Source organism: Parasteatoda tepidariorum, chromosome 10 (genome assembly GCF_043381705.1).
Source record: "Parasteatoda tepidariorum isolate YZ-2023 chromosome 10, CAS_Ptep_4.0, whole genome shotgun sequence".
NCBI classification, from domain to species: domain Eukaryota; kingdom Metazoa; phylum Arthropoda; class Arachnida; order Araneae; family Theridiidae; genus Parasteatoda; species Parasteatoda tepidariorum.
The window spans coordinates 64,448,110-64,470,486 of NC_092213.1; the positions used below are offsets into that span (position 1 = coordinate 64,448,110).

The 22,377-nt window shown below is 27.1% G+C and overlaps 1 protein-coding gene across 1 annotated transcript in view; it reads right to left on the bottom strand.

The window, feature by feature from the left end:
- Positions 1-18,493, bottom strand: part of LOC107436512 (man(5)GlcNAc(2)-PP-dolichol translocation protein RFT1) — a 32,624-nt gene extending 14,131 nt beyond the window's left edge. Inside the window, exons 1-8 of the mRNA XM_016048260.4 lie at positions 18,099-18,493; positions 14,473-14,558; positions 12,507-12,623; positions 10,717-10,906; positions 9,692-9,793; positions 5,978-6,106; positions 4,095-4,170; positions 1,957-2,007 (exon numbers count right to left, since the gene is read on the bottom strand). Of these exons, the coding sequence (XP_015903746.1) occupies positions 1,957-2,007; positions 4,095-4,170; positions 5,978-6,106; positions 9,692-9,793; positions 10,717-10,906; positions 12,507-12,623; positions 14,473-14,558; positions 18,099-18,161 (814 nt within the window). The 5' untranslated portion in view covers positions 18,162-18,493. The remainder of the gene's footprint in view (positions 1-1,956; positions 2,008-4,094; positions 4,171-5,977; positions 6,107-9,691; positions 9,794-10,716; positions 10,907-12,506; positions 12,624-14,472; positions 14,559-18,098) is intronic.
- Positions 18,494-22,377: the final 3,884 nt, after the last annotated feature.

The window sequence follows — 22,377 nt, forward strand, 5'->3', positions numbered from 1 at the left end:
ATGTTTATTCAGAGAAAGTACGTTTTTGTGTCTGATTTCGTAACTTAATTAATAGTTAGCACTAATTAATTAGCATATTTGAGGTCACCCCCAGGAACCATTAAGATTGACACTTAGTTCGTGAAAATCGGATCATTAGAACGAAAGTTATTCAGGGTGATATCTTTTTTTTTTTGCGGACTGTACTTTGCTTATATTTAAATATCTAAACACAAAAAGTAAAATATTTGTTACTTGTTATTTAATTAAAGAAATAATACTAATAGTTCCAAAAAAAATTTCCATTTAGTATGCAGAGTATATATTGCTGTAGAATATACAATATTTATCAACATTAATAGGAAAAGTGTATTCACTAGTATATTATAACTGAACTAATAGTGAGTAGGATCTTTCTTAAGTTGCCAACACTTAGCATTTTTAAGGCGTAATATTAGGACTTGCATACATTTATTTAAATTGTGTGTTAAGGCGCTGGCAAAAAAAAAACAACAATATAAATAAACTTTGTTAAACCAAGAAAGAAATAATCAAGTATTCATTTTGCTATCTGTTTAAATATAAGAAAAACCTCTCCCACAAAAATTAAGAGCTTCTCAGCTTCAGAATTCTTGGAGCATGAGAAGTATCAAGACACAAAAAAGCCAAATTAAAGAGTTACTACTATATCTTAAAATATGCTGGCAAATTTACATCAATATGCTATTTAAGTATTAATTGGGTTGCATGCTTGCTTTTATCAATTGTTTTTATGCTTCTAAACTATATTTAGAATAGAAAATTTAAAAAGAAATAGCAGACCTGTCAATCAGAAATTCATAAAATCTGAGATTCCTTGTGATCATTACATAGCATAATAAGCAAAATTATAAAAAAATTCTTCCAAAAACAACTCCTTTTGGCTTGCCTACATATTGTCCACAAAAAAGTACACGACTGGGTTTGGACTTTCATTTTCATGGCTGAATATTCTCTCACAGCTGACATTGGTTAAGAGAAATGGTCACTACCATTGCCCACCCAATGTGGCAATATTATTTTTAGCTTTCTCATCTGATGACTTTACACCATTGTGTATTTATCCAATTAAACAAAGTGGATAAATTCAGGAATATATTTGCATAGTAAAGCTCAAAATGGAGTTTATAGAACAGTAGGTAACGAGCTCTTGACATCTTTTCCTAATTTAAGAGTGGTAAAAAGAATACATATCTAGGCACAACTATGCCTCTAAATTATCCCACCTCAGAAAAGAAATCATAATGAATATAATTATTAAATCTTCTTTTAATTTTCTATGTAGATCTTTTTTTTAATGCTCCTCTACAAGTTTGAAGTAAAATTATTAGCTTTTGATAGTTAATAATGAATTTAGATATAAGTATATAAGCAGCTTAAAGTATCCTTTAAGTAATGAGCATATAAAGATAAATAATATATGTTTAACTTGCTTTGAAAACTAAAATAATTACCATAATCTTAATGTATGTCTCTAAAAATTAACTAAACATTTTAATTTAAAAAGAGAAAATCGGTGCTTTTCAACACACTTATGCTTTACCCATGGGCTCACTTTTAACCCTACGCTGAGTAATATAGTATGAAACTGAACGAGTATGAAAGTTAATAAAAGGGGAGCAGAAGAATAGCCAAGGACCAGTTTTTGGGCACCATCAAGGTCAAAATAAAAAATAATAAATAAATAAAAAACATGCTTTTTTAAACATGCACCTGATGGAGGATTAATGGAAATTATAATTACTTGGAACTTATCAAGAAGCATATATTGAATGAATATAAGAAATAATATAAGAAAACTATGGTAATGATAGTTTTCTAATATAGAATATAAGAAAACTATCATTACCATACATAGCTCTCATACATACAACTCTTAAAATATAAGGAACAATAAGAATTAAATAAAAAAAATTTTTAATACAGAAATATCTATACCTTGCTCAGCAAAAGAAAGTAGGCTAAAGAAGGTCATTAGATATCGTTCCCCTAGAAATAGAATATTAAAGGGTTGGTTCTAATTTTTCACAGCATCAGTTAATATCACAGCACTATATAACTTTTTATCATCAAACATAAAAATTAAAAAGAAAAAAAGCTAAATAAGATTTTCATTTTTTAAATTCTTATATAATATTGATAAGTTATTAATACAGTCATAATTACTTTTTAAGACAGTTTTAAGTACACAAATATATTCAAAATAAGATACTCTGATTGAGCCAAAGAATTTTTTTTTCTCAAAATGCCACAAAATTTCTTCATAAAAAAAATTAAAAACTTTATTTGAAGTTAATTTTAAAACCAGAATTAGTCTCTAATATTCGCTTATCAGGTACTTAATATAATTTATCATATCTTAACTTAAGTTAACATCCTTTTAGTAATAGTAAGTAAAACAATAATGCATTGGAAAACAGATATTTTGATAACATAAACATACCTGCCAGCTTTTAATCCCTTCAAAGATGATTTTCGATAGTGGTAGTAAAATAGAATTTGAATTACAATTTTAGGCAGAAACATACGTTTTATTTTGAAAATGCCTATCGGGACAACCACAACAGTATTACACATTAATATAATGTTTGATTTCTTAAGCAATAGGGGTGGTCAAAAAGATTATAAATTAAGTTTATAAATGCAAGGAATATATAGAAAGCATACATTTTACTACCGCTTTAAATATAAAAATAAATTTTTACGTCAAATGTGTAAAAGTTGGCAGGTATGCATAAAGACTGTGTTACTTAAAGAAAATCATAAAAAGGAAAATAAATTTTTTTTTCACTAAGCTCATTTACTTAACTTCTCTGGCTTTATGGTAATCAATATATGGGAAGAAAAGGCAGGCAATATAGTTATAAATATCCAGTTTTTCTAATTATAAAGTTGTGACAGAAAATCTGAAATTCCAACTTTACTTATTATTTTAATAAAGATATAATTTAAATAATTGCTGATCAATCATGATTTTTTAAAGGGAAATTTATAAAATTATTTTTAGTTACACTTAAAAGGAAGAACTTTGGTTCAATAAAATTACCTACCTATCCTTATTGCCAGAGCTGGCTTTTGTTTTATTCTTATTAATTTGTAGACTAATTTGATTTGCATATTTATAAAATATTTCAGCTTTCTTTTCAATACCTAGATGAAATGAAGACAACGTCAACTGCATAAACAAGATCTTCTAGGGTGGTGTTAAAATTACATCTAATCCCACTTTTTTTTCAATTTTGTTTATGCTCTTTATAATCCAATCAATGGCAATTATGAATAAAAATCAAGACAATACATATCCTGTTCTTACTCCTGTTTGAACACCAAGGGAGTCTGTCACTTACCTCAATGCATGCTTGATTTCAATCATTAAGGCTTTTAAAGATATTGATAAATTGTTTTGGAATTTTGTAGTTTTTCAATATTTTCCACAGCTTGTCCTGATCGATTGAAGTCAATAAAATTTAGATATTAAGATGCATTCCTCTCCAAGCTATTCAATTATATTCCCAAGAACAAAATTTGCTTTGCTGTGCAGTTTTAAAGAATGGAAACCAGCTTATTCTGCTTGCAAGTATACCTCGATTCCAGTCAATAAAATTAAGCATTCATCAATTGTGTCATTTACGAGAGTGGGAAATAAACCACAGTAAGTCACTAGGGAAAACAAGTAATCAAAAAAGAATAAATCGTTTAGTCTCTCTAGTAAGCAATGTTTTTAAACAATGAATAAAAATTTACATTACAAAAATAAAGGGATAAAATCAGTTTTTCTTTTTTGGGAGTCCCTCTCTCAAAGGGGAGGCAAAAAAGGTTATTTCTTTATCTCCACATAAATTTTTGTGAAAAAGATCCTTACAATTAGTTTACTCGTCAAACTAAAACAAAGTCATTTATAGAAATACAATACAATGAGAGCTGCAAATACTGTTGCAAGAAAGAAAATGAGGCTGATTAATTAGAAATAAACAACAATAAATTTTATTTTGGTAAATAATTTAAAAAATTTACAACGTACCCAATGTCTATAAAATTCAGACTAATAGAAGAGAAGAAAAAAAATAAAAGTTTACCTTCAGTAAGAAGTTGTTTTAGTAAAGTTTGTTTAAAAAAGCTCCAAACTAGCTTTAAATCTTCAAGATGAACAAACTAAAAATTAAACATAAGTTTTATAATATTAAATAAATTGAAATATATATATAATATAATGTGCAAGAAACAAGAAACATTCTATTTATTACTTAAAAGAAACATCACACCAATTTAAATAAAGAGCAGAGTAAATGAAAATTTGAAGTGACATTTTAGAGTAAATTAGTTTTAAAGTTTGTGCATTGGTAGTTGGGAATAAAAATTGCACTTTGTCTTAATTTCTTGTCCGAAGGCTTTCAATTTCTAACACTCATTTAAATTGATTACCTCATATCATGTGTGGTGTTTCATTTAGTATTAAAAGACTTCTCTTCAATTGGTAGCAAATACACTTGCAACTTTCTTTTATTCCTGAAACACTCAAAAATTGTTATTTAAAGCCTCTACCAATTGAGATAAAATTAATTGACTTAAAAAAACAAAACAATAACTGTTGAATAGTCAAACTAATATTAAACAAAGTTCTTTCCCCCCAAAATCTCATTTTTTTAAAAAATGTCATTTAGAGCCTTTACCTACAACACTTTTCAATTAACTACTATGTAATATCTATAATTTTATTTAAAATAAAGAAAACAAAGCACTTAACTATTTTAAATAGGTAATACAATAATATTATCAAACACGTTCAATATTTATGATAGATTTAAAAGGCAAATTCTAGTTTTTAAAAAGTGATGACTTTTAGAAAACAATTTAATTTATAATTAGCATCTATAAAAATATCAAGATTCTTATTGCTTGCATAAATACGATAGTTTATATTATATAATCATAAGTCGTGAATAAGTTTAAAAATAAATACAGAATGTTTGAAGGAAAAAAAATACATTAGTATGAACTTGTATATTGTTAAACTTTTTAATTAGAGCAAAATAATAAATTTCCTGTTAAACAAAATACACGTTGGTTTGGGAGCCTTCCTTCACAAAATATTATTTCACAAATATTTTAATAATAATCTTTTTTTTGACAAACAAATATAGCTAATAAATTTAGTTTTTATGTAACAATAAAATTTTTTTTTAATGAGAAATACAAATTCAATCACCGGTCTAAAAATGCTAGATCATTTTTATTAGAATTCAAATCAAAAATCCTTATTTTAAAGTATATTTGTACATTTTGTTATTATTATTAAAGAACATTTGTTCAATTTGATTAATAGAATCTTAAAGTTTAATAAATTACTGTTCTCTTTTAATCTTGTTTGATTTTTGGTGTCCTCTGTTTAGCAGCTGAAATAAGAGAACTTTACCAAACACTAAAGATATTTAAATCCACCGTGAAAAAATGTGTTTTTCCTTAAACAATTAAATTTATGCAAGATACATAAAAAATAAAGTTTATTTATATGAACTACTGAATTTAACTATTTACTGATGTATTTTGTTGGTACTTCTTTAGGATACGAGGCTGAGAGTCTCTTTAGGACCACAAAGGGTCAAACAAACAAACAAAAAAACTTTTTTTAAGACACATAGTCCACTATGCATGATTGATGTCTGACTCACTTTTAATCACTTAACAAGAGTACATAATATAAAAATTTCCTTGTTGTCCTGCCTAGATTCCCTTTAGAGAAACAGTATAAAAATCTGTTAGTTGTGCGAGAAAGTAATCAGGTTTTACAAGTCAGTTCAAGAATTAAAAAAATATAATTGCTTATTCTCCAGAGAAAGGTACACTTTTATGAAAAAATTCAAATGTTTATGCGACTGGATAGAACAAATGTAATAACTTTAGAAATAAAATTATGTTTTAAAAATGCAATGATTGGTAATAAGACAATAAAAACACTTACTGTCATAGTTAGTTTCGGAAAAGTATCTGCAATGGAATTAATCAGCAAATCATGATTAGATTCATTTGTTTTGAGATAGTAGGTGAAATAACCATAGTAGCTACATGTATACACAATGGAACTCAGTATCTAAAAGAAATTACATGTGAGACTTCTTAAATAAAAACCATAATCATTAATAATAAGAACAACTCTCACATTAAAAAAGATTTCAATGAACTAGGAAAATATCTAACATTTAAACAAATTATGTAAACTAAAAATATTAATGAGATTTTAAGCAAATATATTCTTTAGATAAAAAACTGATGTTTAAGTACTGACAAATTCTTTTTTTCTTTTAATTGTAATCATCAATGATTTGAGTAACTAAAAAGTAAGAATGACTCAATATTATTTCTAATTGCAATTTTCCTTTAAAACCAGGTTTGGAACAAAGAGTAAATAAAGATACCAACTGTACCCAAATTATACTTTAACAGAAAAAATTAATTTGAACTGAATAGTAAGAAAAACACCTTACAATAAAAAATAAATCATTAGGGTTTGAAAAAAAAAGTGGAAAGGGTAAAATATTTTGAGAAATATGTACAGGATAAAATCTAAAATTTAAGTGAAACATTTTTAAGAAAAGCATAAATGACACCCAACTCCATAAATTATTTTAAAGGGAAATATCTCGATAAATGCATGTCTGATCAGAAAAATAAAAATGTTTGATAATTTTTTTTTGCTCCAGTCTAGTGAGACCAAACATCTCTCTCCCTTTGAAAATCAATTTTATAATTACTGCATCATTTGTGAACCCCACCCAAAAGCTTGAAAGGCAAAGTTGACTTCTTTTATCTACAGAATCCAAATCTACAATAATAATTATAGTTTCCTTCGTAAGATTTTGAAATTAGAACAAACCTTAGAATTCGGTGCCATTAAAAGCCTCTTTTCAAAATACTTCACAAGCATATATTTGGATTTATAATATTGTAATATTTAACCATTTCTACACTTTTTTGACATCCTGCAAAGTAAGAAATCATTCAGCCATAAGTATACAGATGAGGGTTGGTATTTTGACATTAAAAATTTGTTTTTGAAATTACAAATATCAAAAAATGGCTTAAATAGTAAATTTTTTTTTATTTAATTGTCAAAAAAACTCAGGACAAAGGTAGGAACTCTTTAAAAAGAATAAGATGGGTAATTTAAAAGTAAAAAAAATAAATAAATAAAATAAAAAACTTAATGTTATATTTTAATAAACATTTTAAATATTTGAACTACATTTAAATTTAATTATTTGAACTATATTATTAATATTTGAACTATATTTAAAAATTCACTGTTACTTTAAATTCAATCTGGTTAATTTAATATGGATTTAGTTTTAAAAAAAACAATAGAAGATTATAGAAATATGTCTAAAATTTTGCATAAACAATAGGCATAAATGAAAAAAAGAAAAAAGTCAGAAAACTGATGAAGTAAAAAATTTCAGCCATGTAATATTGCACACGTGCAATTTAACATAACAGAAAATTGCAAGTGTGTTTAATATTTATACTCACTTTTAACTATTTAACATAAACTCAAAAAGTCAAATTAAGTGATTGTCTTTAAAAAAAAAAAAAAAGAAAAAAAACTTTGTTTTCAAATTGCAACATTATACCAATTTAATCATGTACAATTTAGATGTGCTTATAAAAATTAAACATGCATAAAATTAATCTCAACATGATTAAAATCAGGTAAATAAAAAGTGTTAAAACTTCAATACACAGGAATAATATTGATAGTTATACTTAACAGTTTGAAAAAAAATTAAATTTTCTAAGGTAAGATTATTCTTTAAGCAATTTATTGACGGAAAAAAAAAATGTTTTACCTTATTGTTTAATTGCAAGATGTCCATATAATTAAGTGGAAAAATGTTACATTTCAGATTTTTAATGGTATTTGACAGACTATATTTAGGTATTTGATAAAAGGTTTTGCTATGACATTTTCATCTGTAGTTAAAATTGTTACATAAAGTACATATAAAAAGTAAGGCTTACTGTCAAGCCAGGTAAAGATAGATAGCTTTATTATTAAACTTATAACTAAAGATAGTCAAAAAGTATCACTTTTTTTTTTGTCTTAAACTTGATTAAAATAATAAGTTAATACAGCAGACATATAAAATACTAAATCGAAAACTAAATCTCTTTAATTATTGTCAAATAGTAATAAAATTATTGATCATTATGATAATTCTTTGCTGACAGTAATTGAAGAATAAAAAGATTAAAGAGTGAAATAAAGAAGCCTACATAGTTTATATGTTAAATCCTGTAGTATCATATGGGATTAGAGTTTAATGGCACATGTTCAAGGAAATCAGTTAAGTTACACCAAGCAAATGAAGCTAAAGACTATGTAAGACATAAAATCAAAAGGAAAAAGGGAGTAGCAAACAAAATAAAATAAATTTGGATTGCTTTGTAAGTCTTTATTTGAAAGCAAGCATTCTTAAGAGCAGAGTTTATATAGATGATGAGTATAGTATAAATTTGACACTAATTTCTACATAAGTTAAGTATTTGTTTTTTTTTTCCAGAATAAATTAGATAAAAGCAATGGTTGAAGATTAAGATAACTTGTTATAACTCATACTATTTGATACTAACTCTAATTAATAAGTTATTTTGATGTTAATTATTTAAGACATACATGTCGTCAAATATATTTGAAAATATGAAATGAAAACACTAAAATATATAAAATAAGTAAATATAGTATAAAACAAAAGAGCGTATATATATACATAAGGTTCACACCAGCAATTATGATTTGTTTTTGTTGGTCGGTCCACAAAAGTTATTATTCATTGCAGTTATTGATAGATTTCCACATGGTTTTTCAAACCAAGACAATTATTTTTATTAGAAAGTATTTTGATTTACTTAGTTTTTTATCCCTTTACCGGCACTTATTGCTATATTTCTAAGTAGTTTCAAAATTCTGATAATTTTTGATGTACTTGATTTGTAACGATTTTATTGTAAACTCAAGTGGTCTTGTTGATCGCTTTTACATCAGTCTTTTACTACCCATTTCTATGACATTTTTAAAATTCTAATATCATAATTTTTTAAAAATGATTTATAAACAACACACAAATGTGAATCTTGACTTACTCATTAAGGTAGTCACTTTTTAAGGTGTTTGATGCATGATGATTTTTTTAAACTCTTTCGTCAGTATTTTTCCATTTTTTAGGCACTTGTTAGATGATTTTTACAAGTGATTTTTCTTGATTTTTTGGCAGCATTCAACATACTTTTTTGGTAGCATTACTATGGGTTTAATCATAAATAATATTATTTTGATTTTTTATGACAATGATATGGATGTCATAATATGCTAATAATTCAAATCATATGCATGAACAACATTCATCATTCATGCGTATAAGTTTGGTGACATTTGTTAATAACCTGGCAACCATGCTGGTGTGATCTCAACAACTGTATAGATATGAAACATTCAATGACATGAATGAAAGCAATTTTATGGTCAAAAGAGGAGAAAGAAGAATCTATATATATATTTTTTTTAAATGATCAAATAAATAAGTGGTGGTTAACAAGAACGAAGTTAAAATTACAAAGTATCAATGTTATTTTAAAAACTAAATTACAAATTATTTTATTTACAAAAATCAAAATACATTACCTGACTGAAACAAAAACAATACATAGCAGAATGAGGCCATCGACTTAGCAAAACAACCATGCAGAAACTTCGAATTGTTAACATTAACCCTTCATTGACAACCTTAAAAAAAGAACTTAATCTAAGCAACTTATAATGCTCAAATGTAATTAAAATATAAAATAACAATCAATAAAAAAATATTTATGAATAAAAAAATGCTAAAATGTTGCAGTTATTTGATCAAAAAAATCACGTAAATAAATTTGTAGCAGAGAATTAGAAATAAAAAATAATAATATTTAATAGAAAGTTGAATTAAACTGCAACTCAGTGCCAAATAAACTTAATGCTAAAAAAGTAATCCTACACTTTAAATGAACATTTTCTTTTAAATCACATTTTAGGTCAACTATTCTCTGACACATAAAAGAAAATTAGTTATTTGTACGCAAGTTAATTTTGCTTAAACTGAGTCAGAATTTCATTTAAAAAAATACTTTTTAAGGAATTTTTTTAAGACAACAAATGCAAGTTCAACTTCTAAAAAAAAGCACAACGAAGAATAATGAGTACAAAATTCTAAAAAGATAACTTTAAAAAAATAGTAATAATTTCTGAAAATTAGAGAATTCCTTAACATCTAAAATTTGTTTTAGTTATAAATGTTTAATATGAAAAATATAATATTGTTACAAAAATACACGTTCTTGATTTAAATTTTTGAACATTTGTCTCAAAATTTTTTAGCCTTTTACCTTGCTATTTGATTGCTTAGCAAACAGGTTTTCAAACATTATGTTCAATAGGCATGCATTCTAAGGATGATAGATTAATTTTTGACAAAGCATTCAATAATAATAGTTACATTTTCTCGCATTTAGGTTATGTATTTCCTGAACATAAAATTAACAGTTATTACAGAAAGTTGATTTTGTAAGTGAAAGTAGACAACTTTTGAACTTATTTAAGATAATGTGGGTAAGTTTATGAAATTTAATAATATTTATTTATTAAATTAAACTTTTTGTAACTCATTAACTTACTTTCAATTTTATAAAATGGCAACTTTGACTAAAGACATAAATGGGTTCTGCAAGACTTTCAATGAGGACTGATAATATCACAATGTTTACACCACTTGTGTAATCAGGAACTAAAGTTGGATCAGGTTTTTCCAATACATACAACCAGATGTATCGTAACAGGAAAGAGCAAACAAAACACACGGGAACACTAAAATAAATAATTAATAAATAATATTTACTTACAATTAAATATAAGAAATCAATTAACTTTTATTAAAATTAAAATTGGGGAACTTTTAACTTCATAAAACAATAACTTAAAGAAACAAAGTAAAATTTTTCCTATGAATATATCATTAATTAACACTCTCTCTCAGTGGCGCGGCAGCCCATAGAGGGCCAAGGCCTACTGTGCCCATCTCAGTTCTCTTGACCTTGGGCTCTGGGGTGCAGGAGCAGATGTTCCGGTTAGGTGGTCAACCGAATCTGAAACCCCCAGTGTTTAGTTCCCAAGCATGCTTGGTACTCAGTTATCGACCCACTGAAGGGATGAAAGGCTGAGTCAACCTTGCCCGGCCCGAGGATCGAACCCAGGACCTGTGGCACGGGAACGTGAAGCGTTACCACTCAGTCACCAGGCGTCATCATTAATTAACATCAAACATACATTTAAAAATAATTACAATTTCATCTTTCTCAATAATTCTACTCAATAACAAACTAATTTTCAGTTTTTGACAAAAAATATTTTTCTGTTTAAATAGTATAGAAACAAAAATCCAATTTAGAAACATATAGAAAATTGCTTCAGAAACAATAGTAGACTTTATCACTTTTCAATACCTATCAAAATGAATAATTGATCCAATATTTTAACCCACTGGCGGTTAAGGAAATGGGCAAAATTGGGAGAATGTTTCTCCCCTACACACAGTTCCCCTATCAGTTAACATGGGAAAACCGGTTTTGCTATGCAGAGAAGACTGCAGGTTAAAATGCAACTTTTTACGTGCAGAACCGTCAGTGGGTTAAACAAGTCTTCTAATTAAAATTTAATATAGGCATCATATTAATATGCAGATTTATTTTTTTTGTGTAATTAGTAATAGGTGCAATGCCCAAAATAAAAAAGTGAACACCCAAATAAACTTTTAATCTAATAATAGAATTTTCATATACTAAAACATCATCTTAATGATTTGAGAGAAAAAACCTTAAATATGCTGATTAATTAGAATAGATATTTTAAGTCATTAGATCAGATTGAAAAATGAGCTTTTTTTGAAAAATGAGCTGACCTTCATTTTTATTTTGACGGATTCGATTCTAGAATCTCAAAATATGGAGGGAAGCTGCAATCTGGATAATATGGTGTCTATAGCTTGATCAGAAGAGCAGTCAAAAGTATAGGTCCTTTAATTTTAATTTTTGCATATTTCACCGTACTTTGAGAGTTTTCTAAGTGAATCACAAAATTTTTACACACAATTATAAAATTTGTTCACCAAAATATAATTGCATGCAAAAATCATATTTAATAATCATTTATTATTCTATTCATTATGAGTCAACAAAATTTTGAATTTTAAGCTATACAAACTTGAACATTATTTTAAGGAATGTAATTTTGAATGGTAAAATACAAAATTTGAACAAAATCGGACGAATCGTTTGTGAGCACTTCAATTTTAAATATATGCATTTTTTAAAATTTGATAATGATGGTCAGGAATTTATAACTCCCCTTAGAAAAAATATAAACTAACAGTAAATGATATCAGCGATAAAAAAAACACCTTATTACTCACATCAACCATAATAGATTAAACTTTTGTTGAAGACTTTTCTTATCAAAAGTTGATAAACATGAACGACGAAATGCTTCTCTGCTAAGACAATGGCAAGTAGAATACAACAGCAGTAGTCTGTAAAGAATGCATACAAATTAAAATTTTTCTTCATTTTGAATTAACTTAATTTTTTCAGCAAAAATAGATTTATATATACTATAAAAATATTACAAGTTTCAATATGAATAATTAAAATTTTTAATGATAATTTGTATAAACGGTCAATTTTTTAGGTTTACGAATATGTCAAGTGTTATGCAGTGGCATGCAGAGAGTAGTACCAAGGGGTAATGCATTAAGCCCAAAAAGGGTATCCATTTGAACTAGTAGAAGGTAAGGGTATCTATTTGAATCTTAGAGAAATCAGTTTTCTTCAAAAAGCACTAGTTTTAAAATTATAAATAAATGAAGTTATTGACCAAATTTTTTAATGGTAGAATATTGGAAAGGGTTAATTTTCTTGATAAAATATCGTGCGAAACGTATGTTTTGCAATGAAAAGCAAGTTTTATATGAACCACGATTTAACTCCTGCCCTTCTCGCTCCCGTGATATTGACGGGTTGGAGTGTTAAGTAGTAACGCGGCAATAAGAACAAAACTAATTCATTTCTTTTGCCCGGAAAACATTTTATTTCTCATTTTACACACCTTATGGCAGTAACAGGATATTTTTAAGGTAATTGCAGATAGTTGGTTTATTTTAAACTAGTTGCAGCACTAATCAAATATGTAATACAAATACAAAAGTAAAAAAAATAGGCACTTTTATGACTATTTTCTTGAAAATTAACCGATTGTTAAAGAGTTAATGATGTTCGTCGAACTGGTAAAAGTTGTAAATACGAGGGTATTGATACATAAGGGACATGGAAATTCTAATAAAAACTAAAATTTAAATGCATACAAATTTAATTATATTTTCTTCAGTATCAAAATAGTTGTAAATACGAGGGTATTGATACATAAGGGACATGGAAATTCTAATAAAAACTAAAATTCAAATGCATACAAATTTAATTATATTTTCTTCAGTATCAAAATACGATCTGATCCTTAAATGTTATGTTTAGTAAAGAAGAAAAACTTACATTATTTTAATAAAATAAAATCTGACAATTTTGTTTGCTTATGCTGTTTTTTTTTTCTTTTTGTCTCAAAGTACACAATGCATTTTCTAACAATTCCATGGCATCCATTTTCCTCTCTTGTTCGTCATGTTTTTGGAAGAAGAAAATTTCCAGTCTCCGCAACATGACTTCTGCTTCATTAAATGGTAGTGATGGACCTGAAGATTTTTCACCTCGTTCATCACAATTAAATTTCATAATTTTAGTTATTGAAATTACCTTTGATTCACAAGTCATCGCATTTTGAATACTTTATAAAGAGGGTATCGACGTTCTCCTAGGACAGAAGTGATCTAAATCTACCTTTTCTGAATACTTTAATGATTTAGTCTTTAGACACATTTTTAAAGTGCAGAATAGTTAGTTTAAAACATCTAACACATTTTACTTTTTCGTTGGATATTAAAAGTTGTACAAGACTAACTCTTTGATATTTCAGTGAAATAGTATTAGAGGACTCTCTACATGGAATTTTTTACAATATTGATCTCGGAAATGAAAGTCGGCCAAGCTTAAATGATGTTAAAAGTGAGAAATTGTTATTAGCTTTTAATGTTAAATCCGAATTCCACTGTATTTTTTAAATGAGCTGATTTAAATTATAAAAATTATGAGGAATCTATAAATGGACTCAAATTTCTACTAAAAGAACTTATGTTAATAGTCTGTTGATCAGTTAAAATTATCAAAATAATAATTATTTATAATTTATAAAACAGCTTCTTTCTTTTCTTAGACCGCATATAATGAAAATCGAACATATTTTCAAAAACATAACATGCATTTAATACTTACCTTACATTAATAACTCCAAGAGCTTCACGGCAAATAAAACGAAAGATGATAGCATTTGATAATGAAGATATAATTCGAACTAAAACCTACAAAAGAAATTTTTTTTTATTTTACAAGATAAGGTACCATAAATTAAAATTTTTCCCCTCCCAATTTTAAAGCATTGTATGTAAATATGTAAATGAATAATTATAGAATTTTTCCGGTTATTTTTCTTCAACTGCTAATGATTAATAAAAATAAAGCAAACTAATACAACATATAGTCTGTCTAAGCTAAGAACTCCGCCCGCCAGAAAGTCTGAGGTCGTCTGGTGCTATGGAAACAAGAATGGCGCATTTTATGGAGGGTAGCTTCACTCTAGGAAAGAGATTCCTTTTCTCTTGCCGACCAGAGCCGAAACCAGTCCAAAACAGTGACCCCGCACCCCTACTTGAAATAGTCATACCTCGTTACCATAGTCACCACCACAGGTCCAGACGAATGTCTGGAGGAGTTCTTGTTTTAGACAAACTATAGCTAACATTTCAGAAATCTAATAGTATCAGTAACACTTAACACCTTTGATTTAGCAGCAAGTATGAAAATAATAATCATCTGGCCACTTGCTTAACATAATATGGTAGTGTTTACTTTCATACCAGTTAGCATAATTAAAATTTATCTATATGATAGGCAAAGTAAGAAATCTTAAAATATTGTACTAAAAAGGTCAAACACCAAGAAAAATGCACAAAAATGTTGGATTGTATAGGTCAACACAGAAGTATAAGAAAACTATGTCCTGCACTATATAAATTTAAAAAATAGAGGTTGAAAAAACTATGAGGATTGTTTGTAATATTTCTGACAAAAACACATTATATATGAAGATTATTAAAAGCAAGGTTACAGAAATTCAGCATAACTTTAACTTTCTTGTCTATAGTGCTGATTTTGGCAAAAATAAACACTAAACGTGTTATTTCATAAGAATTAGATTTATAAATATTTTTGTCTAAATCTTTCTTATGCAAAGAAATTAAGAGAAAATATTAATTATTTACAATAAAAACTACTTTTAAACCATTGATTTTGCTTTTGAGAAGCAAGCTTTCGATTCAAATTGTAAAAACAAAAATATATGTAAACTTCACGACTATTTATTTATATTCCCTAGAAATTTCAAAATAAAATTTATAATTCTTTATGTCGAGATGAATAAATTTTGAAAATCAGGTGGAGAGATTTCCATATCATGACTAGTGGCAGAATAATCACCAAGTTTTGTCAATTTCTGGCAGGGTTCGTTGATTTAAATCAGCTTGATTTAAATCACGATTTAAATCTTGATTTAAATCAAATGATTTTTTTAAAAAAAATCATTGATTTAAATCAACTGATTTTTTAAAACATATATATATTGATTTTAAAAGTTAAAAAACAGTGTTTTAAATTATTGATTCTCTTATTATTTTCTTTTCTTAGTCTTAAAATTTTTTTTAAATAGCTGCATTAATTAATTTTAGTTAATGAAATTACCTTCTTTCTTGGGTGTGTGTTAAATTCCAACACACTTAAAATTACATTTTTAAAAATCTTTTTATTCTTGAGATTGAAAGTACAGATTAAAGTAAACATTTAATGCTGTCTTAATATAGACTTGCAAAGCTGTAGAAAGTAAATATTAAACATGAATTTTTTAAAAAAAAAAATTTCAAATAATGCTAATTAAAATTCTACCTTTTCATTGAAAAAGCATGGAATTAAAATCTACATTATATTTTATTGGTGGAAAGTGTATATTTCGAAAGCTTGCAGTTATGTTAAAAAGCAATTACCCTAATATACCAAAAAGAGAAGAAAAAAAAGGCTGATGAATTCAGATATTTTTTTCCTGATATAGTGTTATTCTTCCCTTTCGAATTCTTTCAAAGTCTATTTGAAGCAGTAGGGTTATTAACTGGTATTTTTTTTCCTCATGTTTACAGTATCTTTGACATTATCAGATTTTCTATAAAGAAATTGTGTAAGAAAAACAATTTCCAATGAGTACACAGATTTGTTTTAAATATTTTTTTAGGTTATCTATTTTGATGTAGGATTAAAAATGAATATTTTAAAATAAAAATATTGATTAAATATTTATTTATTTTTTGATGAATGACTACATTTATAAACACAATCTGTTACATTTATTTTGTCATTTCAAAAATCAAGAGGAAAAAAAATCATAATTTTAAATTAAAATTATGGTTTGCTAATTGAAACTTTGTTTTAATAGTTAAAATACAGGGATCTGTCCAAGCCCAATTTACTACCGTTTAGCGGTACCTTCAGAAATTCAACTCTAGGAAAAACAGTAGAATAATTTAATAAAATACATTTCTGCAAATTTTATTTCTGTGTCTCATAAGAAACTATAAATCCATATTTATACCATATTTTTGTGTTGATTTCTTAATATAATTTTTAATTTTCACAAATTATGTCTAAATTTTCACAAAATAGGTACCTCTCAGAAAAACCTAGACAGAAAGTCTGAAGTATCCTTTAAATTCTCTATTTCATCTAGTCTTTAAATTTCCCTTATGCATTTGTTTCAAAATGGTTGCTATGCATTCAAAGCTATGTATTATAATGAAAATTATTTTAGTAAGTTAGAGCTTCTAAAATATTGTTATAATATAGTTTTAATATTTATTTAATTTGATTAAACAGTTAAAGTTTTTTAAATCATAAATTAAAGTTTTTACAGTGTATTTGAATAAAAATAAAAAAAATCTGATTTAAATCAAAAAAATCTAAATTCTTTTGATTTTTTTTTGAAAAATCAAAAAAATCACGAACCCTGATTTTTGGACAGCGGCCTGCAAGAAACTAATCAAACCCCTGAGCAAATATTTATATGTTTTTTTTTTTTTTTTTTTTTAATTTCAAGTTTAAAATCTATTTGGCACCTTGGTGGGTGTAGTAGGAACGACAGATCACGATACGGAAATATCCCCAATTAGGTGGGCTAAGAACCATATTTTTCTCCCCAATCAATACATCCTCACTAGTATGGGGCCAGGATAGCCTAGTTGATAGGGCACTGGGCCAATGTCCAAGAGGGCATGGGTTCCATCCCCCTCGACCGAAGACTCCCAGTGTAGCAAATGGTAACTGATGCACGTTAAATCTGTCGGGTCACAAAGTCCTCCATGTTCTCATAACAAATCAAACCTCTGGGGGTACTGATCCAAGAGTCTTCTGGATTGGTTCAAATATACAAGGCTACAGAGATGAACATTAGCAGTTGTAAACCCAAAATTGGGTCGGCTGTTTAACAACGGTTATAAAATATAAAATCCTCATTAATATCCCTGCAGTCTTTTTCACTATACTATTGTTTCCGACTTTCAATTTACCTAGTAACTAAAATAAACCAAGAATATATATTCAATTGTATATGGTACCAAGAGTAAATACGTACAATAATATGTTGAATAACAAATTCAGGTGAATAGTAATATAACATAGTACCGAGAAAAAAAATAATACAAAATTGCTTTTATATCAATATTAATTTTAGTCAATATCAGTCAATCATTAAAAAATTACTTCTGCATTATCTATAAGCAAAAATATTTTGAATGCCATATTACCTGTAATATAATATTACAAGAAGCCGATAACAGAGCAACACTTATAACTTTATCTTCTGCCATTACAAATACCTACATTTGACTACTTTTAAGTTAATAATGCGTGAAAGCAATATTTCAAGGGGAACTTGACACGTATCATATTTTGCAGAGAGATACAAATTTTAGAGAAAGTTTCAAAGGAAATGTTCTGTAGAATAACTGCAAGTTCTAAATATAAACCAGCTGGTAAAAGAAAACAAAGCAGACTCAACGCTGATTGATTGATGTGTAAGGTAGTTTTGACTTATTTCTGCTTTACTCAAGATTCCATAACAACAATTTTAATAACAAAATACTTCCCAAGTGACGTCATATACTAATAGTTGTTGAACTGATAAATGAAGACTGAGGAGAACAATGGTTTCTGTCAAAGAAATCTGATTCCGAGAAAAACAAACTTGAAGGTTTGAGATTTTTAAGAAGCAAGATCTCGATTGAAATTGTAAAAATAAAAGATACATAAATATCACGACCATTTATTTACATTCCCTAAAAATTTCAAAACAAAATTTAAAATTTGAAAAAATAAAAAAAGTGTATAGTAAAAAGTTAAAAATTAAATTTTGAAAATCGAGTGAGCCGTATTTTCCTCAAAATTTCTTCCCAATCAATACACCATCACTAGCATTCCTACAGTCTTTCCCACTATATTTTCTTTGTTTTTCTTGTTGGTCCATATTCACATTTTAATAACTCGAGTTATTTTCTGCTCTTCCCGAGATCACGAGGAGGACAGATTTTCTACTTTGTTGATGTATTAAAATCTAGTAATCCTCAAACTACAACAGAAGTATTATTATTTTATTGAAAAAATACACATATGATTCTCCCCCTCCCTTTCATCAAATGTGTAATCTCAGAGCAATTCATTTCTTTCAGTGAAAGCATTTCAGTTTCCATTTGATCCATTAGTACAAATTAATTAATAAAATATTTCCTCAATATTGATTAAAAAAACGCTTCAGATATCTGCAGCATAGTTGTTTCTTTATTTTCTTTAATATTATAATAAATAAAAACGGATAAAAACTTGTTTCGTTAATAAGCAGAACACAAAACTGCAAACGTAACTACTATGAATAACTTCCTATCTGATAAATGAATTTTCACGCATCATATTGCACTATCCTATTCCAATAAATCATGTAAAGGATATTTTAAATTAAGAAAGCAGACGCAAAGATCCACCAACATAAGTAAAAAGAATTTTTACACTTTTTATGTCGGATGCGCCTTTTTTAGCTTTTAGTTGATTTTAGGTCACACTAGAGCTGCACAATGGGCTACTGACGACGGTCTGGGAAACATTCCTGAGGATAATCCGAGGACATGCCATCACAATTTTGATTCTCTGCAGAGGGGATGGCATCCTCGCTTCGATAGCCCGACGATCTGCACGCGAAGTCGAGCACTTTACGGTAGAACAGTTTAACGAGGACCAATACCGCACATCCTCGGTTCCTACGCAGACTGATCCAAACGGTCAACCACCCGCACACTGACCGCACTCACTGATGCTTGACTTCGGTGATCTGCTGGGAGCCGTGTCTTAACGATCAGTCCACTGTGGAATGTATGTGCCTTACGAGACAAACTTATTGCTTGAAGTTTTGAACTTCAGGAGATATTTTGAGTTACGAAATACTGCGCAAAAACCGTACTTTTTCTAAATAATCATATCTCTGCACCATAAATTGACATTCAAATTATTCTATTTTAGCCACAATCTAGAACGTGTGGTCTTAATAGTTTCATCGAGAGAGCGGACTATTGTTCAGATCTGTTACAATATTGATTAAGTTTTTGCTTATTTCGACGTAAGCTAATAAAAAAATATTCCACTCACATTTTTAAGACTTATTTTATCCAAAGATAATTTGAAGCGAAAATTACTTATTATAGTTTCAATAATTTCATTAATATTTAATAATAGTCAAGTGCTCTTGCAATAAAAAAAAATATTTAATAGTTATAGTTATCGAAAAACATTTGAGTCATAGGATGCATAAGTGTTTCCTCTTAATTTGAACTATGCGATTTTAAAAAGTTGAATTGCGGTGATCCAGGCCAGTCAAATAGTTTAGAGGATCACGGTCGCGAGGCAACTACGCGCAGCACCAGAAGACCAATCAATTGTGGACTCTCAAGCTCAAGTACAAGCCCAAGAGACGCACGAGCTGGAGTCCCACAATCACGTCCAAGAGCACAGGAGACCAGTCGAAGCACAAATCTGCAAGTACAGAATCCACATTTATTGAACATTTATTGAATAACATTTATTGAATAGTATTTATTTTTGAAGTGAATATTGGAGGAGATTGTTGGTTAGTTATGAAATTTCAAACTTATTTACAATAAAGTGCGGATCTAATTTTAATTTTCGTTTGCCACGGATTTACCCGAAATTGTTATGTACGTGGTGACAAATATAATAATCTAGATATTTAAACGTTATAAATCTAGATAAAGAAAGAAATATTTTTGATTAAATTCAATGAACAATGACTCAATGATTTTAAAGAGAAATTTCTTGTATAACCGTTGCTTTCAGTTTTTTATTTATTAAAAATTGGAAAAGTATGTTTATTTTATTTTCAGATAAACAAATATTACTACAAGTGCTTTTAGTTCCCTTTATTTCTAGGAACATTAGATTCCATGCATTTATATGAAACTTAATATCATTCCTCTTATCATATATGTCCACAATGGAGATATTCTTCTTCTTTTAACATTTAAAGCTGAAACATTAAAAATAATATTATCGAAATAATATATTATGAAGCAAAGTTAATTCCTTGGGGTAAATATTATTTAACATAATTATATAATTTTTGAATTTAAAGGTATTTAAATCATCAATAAATCTAAAAATAAATTTTATATTATTCATTTTAGTGTAAAAATAAGTTTGCCAGAAGTTACGAAAAATAAAAACCTTGCAGTATTCTATCTTTCTGAATAAAAATTTTTTCTCCATTATTAAGATAATTATTAAAAAGACACAGATTAATTAGAATTTCCCAGCAATGAAAATCCACAATTTAGGATATTTCTATAATCTTATTAATAATTCAAAGGAACGTATTTTAGTTTAGAAAGTGGAATGTTATTAAGAAATCCTATAAAATCAACTGTCACAATGGATTTAATTTTGTCGTGTATAATAAAATCTAATATATGATGATTATTTGTAATAATCCCAGAAAAAAATATTTTTAATAATTTTATTTAAGTAGTTAAAGAAAATAGTTAAGTAAGATTAGACGCTCAAGTGATTGTTCTAAATTTAATAGGTATTTAACGAAATATTAAATATGGAAATTGTACCTAATTGATTTTAGTTTTTAGCCTCTCAAAGAAAGCTAAAAATTTTTAATGGTAATATTATAATTTAAATTCCAAATTTTAAAATTTTTATTATTTATTAATTTGTTATTTAAGAGTTCAACGTAGAATTTTTACTAAAGATAGCGTAATTTTTGTTAGCTTTGTCTATGTGGGTCACTACAAAATTCTTTTGAAGTTGCTGATTAGCATAATCAGTTTAAAAAAAGTTTATAATAAGCTTGTATATTTATATAAGCAATAAGCTTGTATTTATAGAAGCAATAAGCTTGTAACTTGAATTGATTACTTTAGTTGTTAATTTTAATAACTGCATAAAATTTCGTTAACCTATAGTAAATATTTATGGGGATATGGAAATTAAAATTTTTTTTTTTTTTTGCTTTACGTTTTTTTGCTATAACTTAATTAATATTAAATGTAATTAAACAAAAATTTTGAAGCAATTTAAAATTAATAACAAAATTATTAATTATAAATTTTGAAAAAGCTAGTTAAACACTACGCAACATATAAATATATAAGGTGGTTCTTTTATGCTGCGAAATTCCAGAAGAAATTTAAAAAAGTTGCTTCATAATTTTATAGTGAATCGTTTTTGGCAAGTAATGAAAAAAAAAAATTTAATTTATACATCTTAAAAATTTAAAAAGTTTCAATCAATTCTCTAAGTAGTTTTTATACTTCTTAAAATAAAACTCAGAATTATCAGGGGTTTCCAACAAATTTTATTTTGTATCATATGACAAAATTTAATAACAAATAATACCTTGCAATAATCGTCCGGAAGCAAAAATGTGATGGTATAAGGAAAGAAGAAATGCTATAGAAAACATACTTTTATGTGAGATGATCCCCCACATTGCCCCACAATCTTGTTTAATAGTAC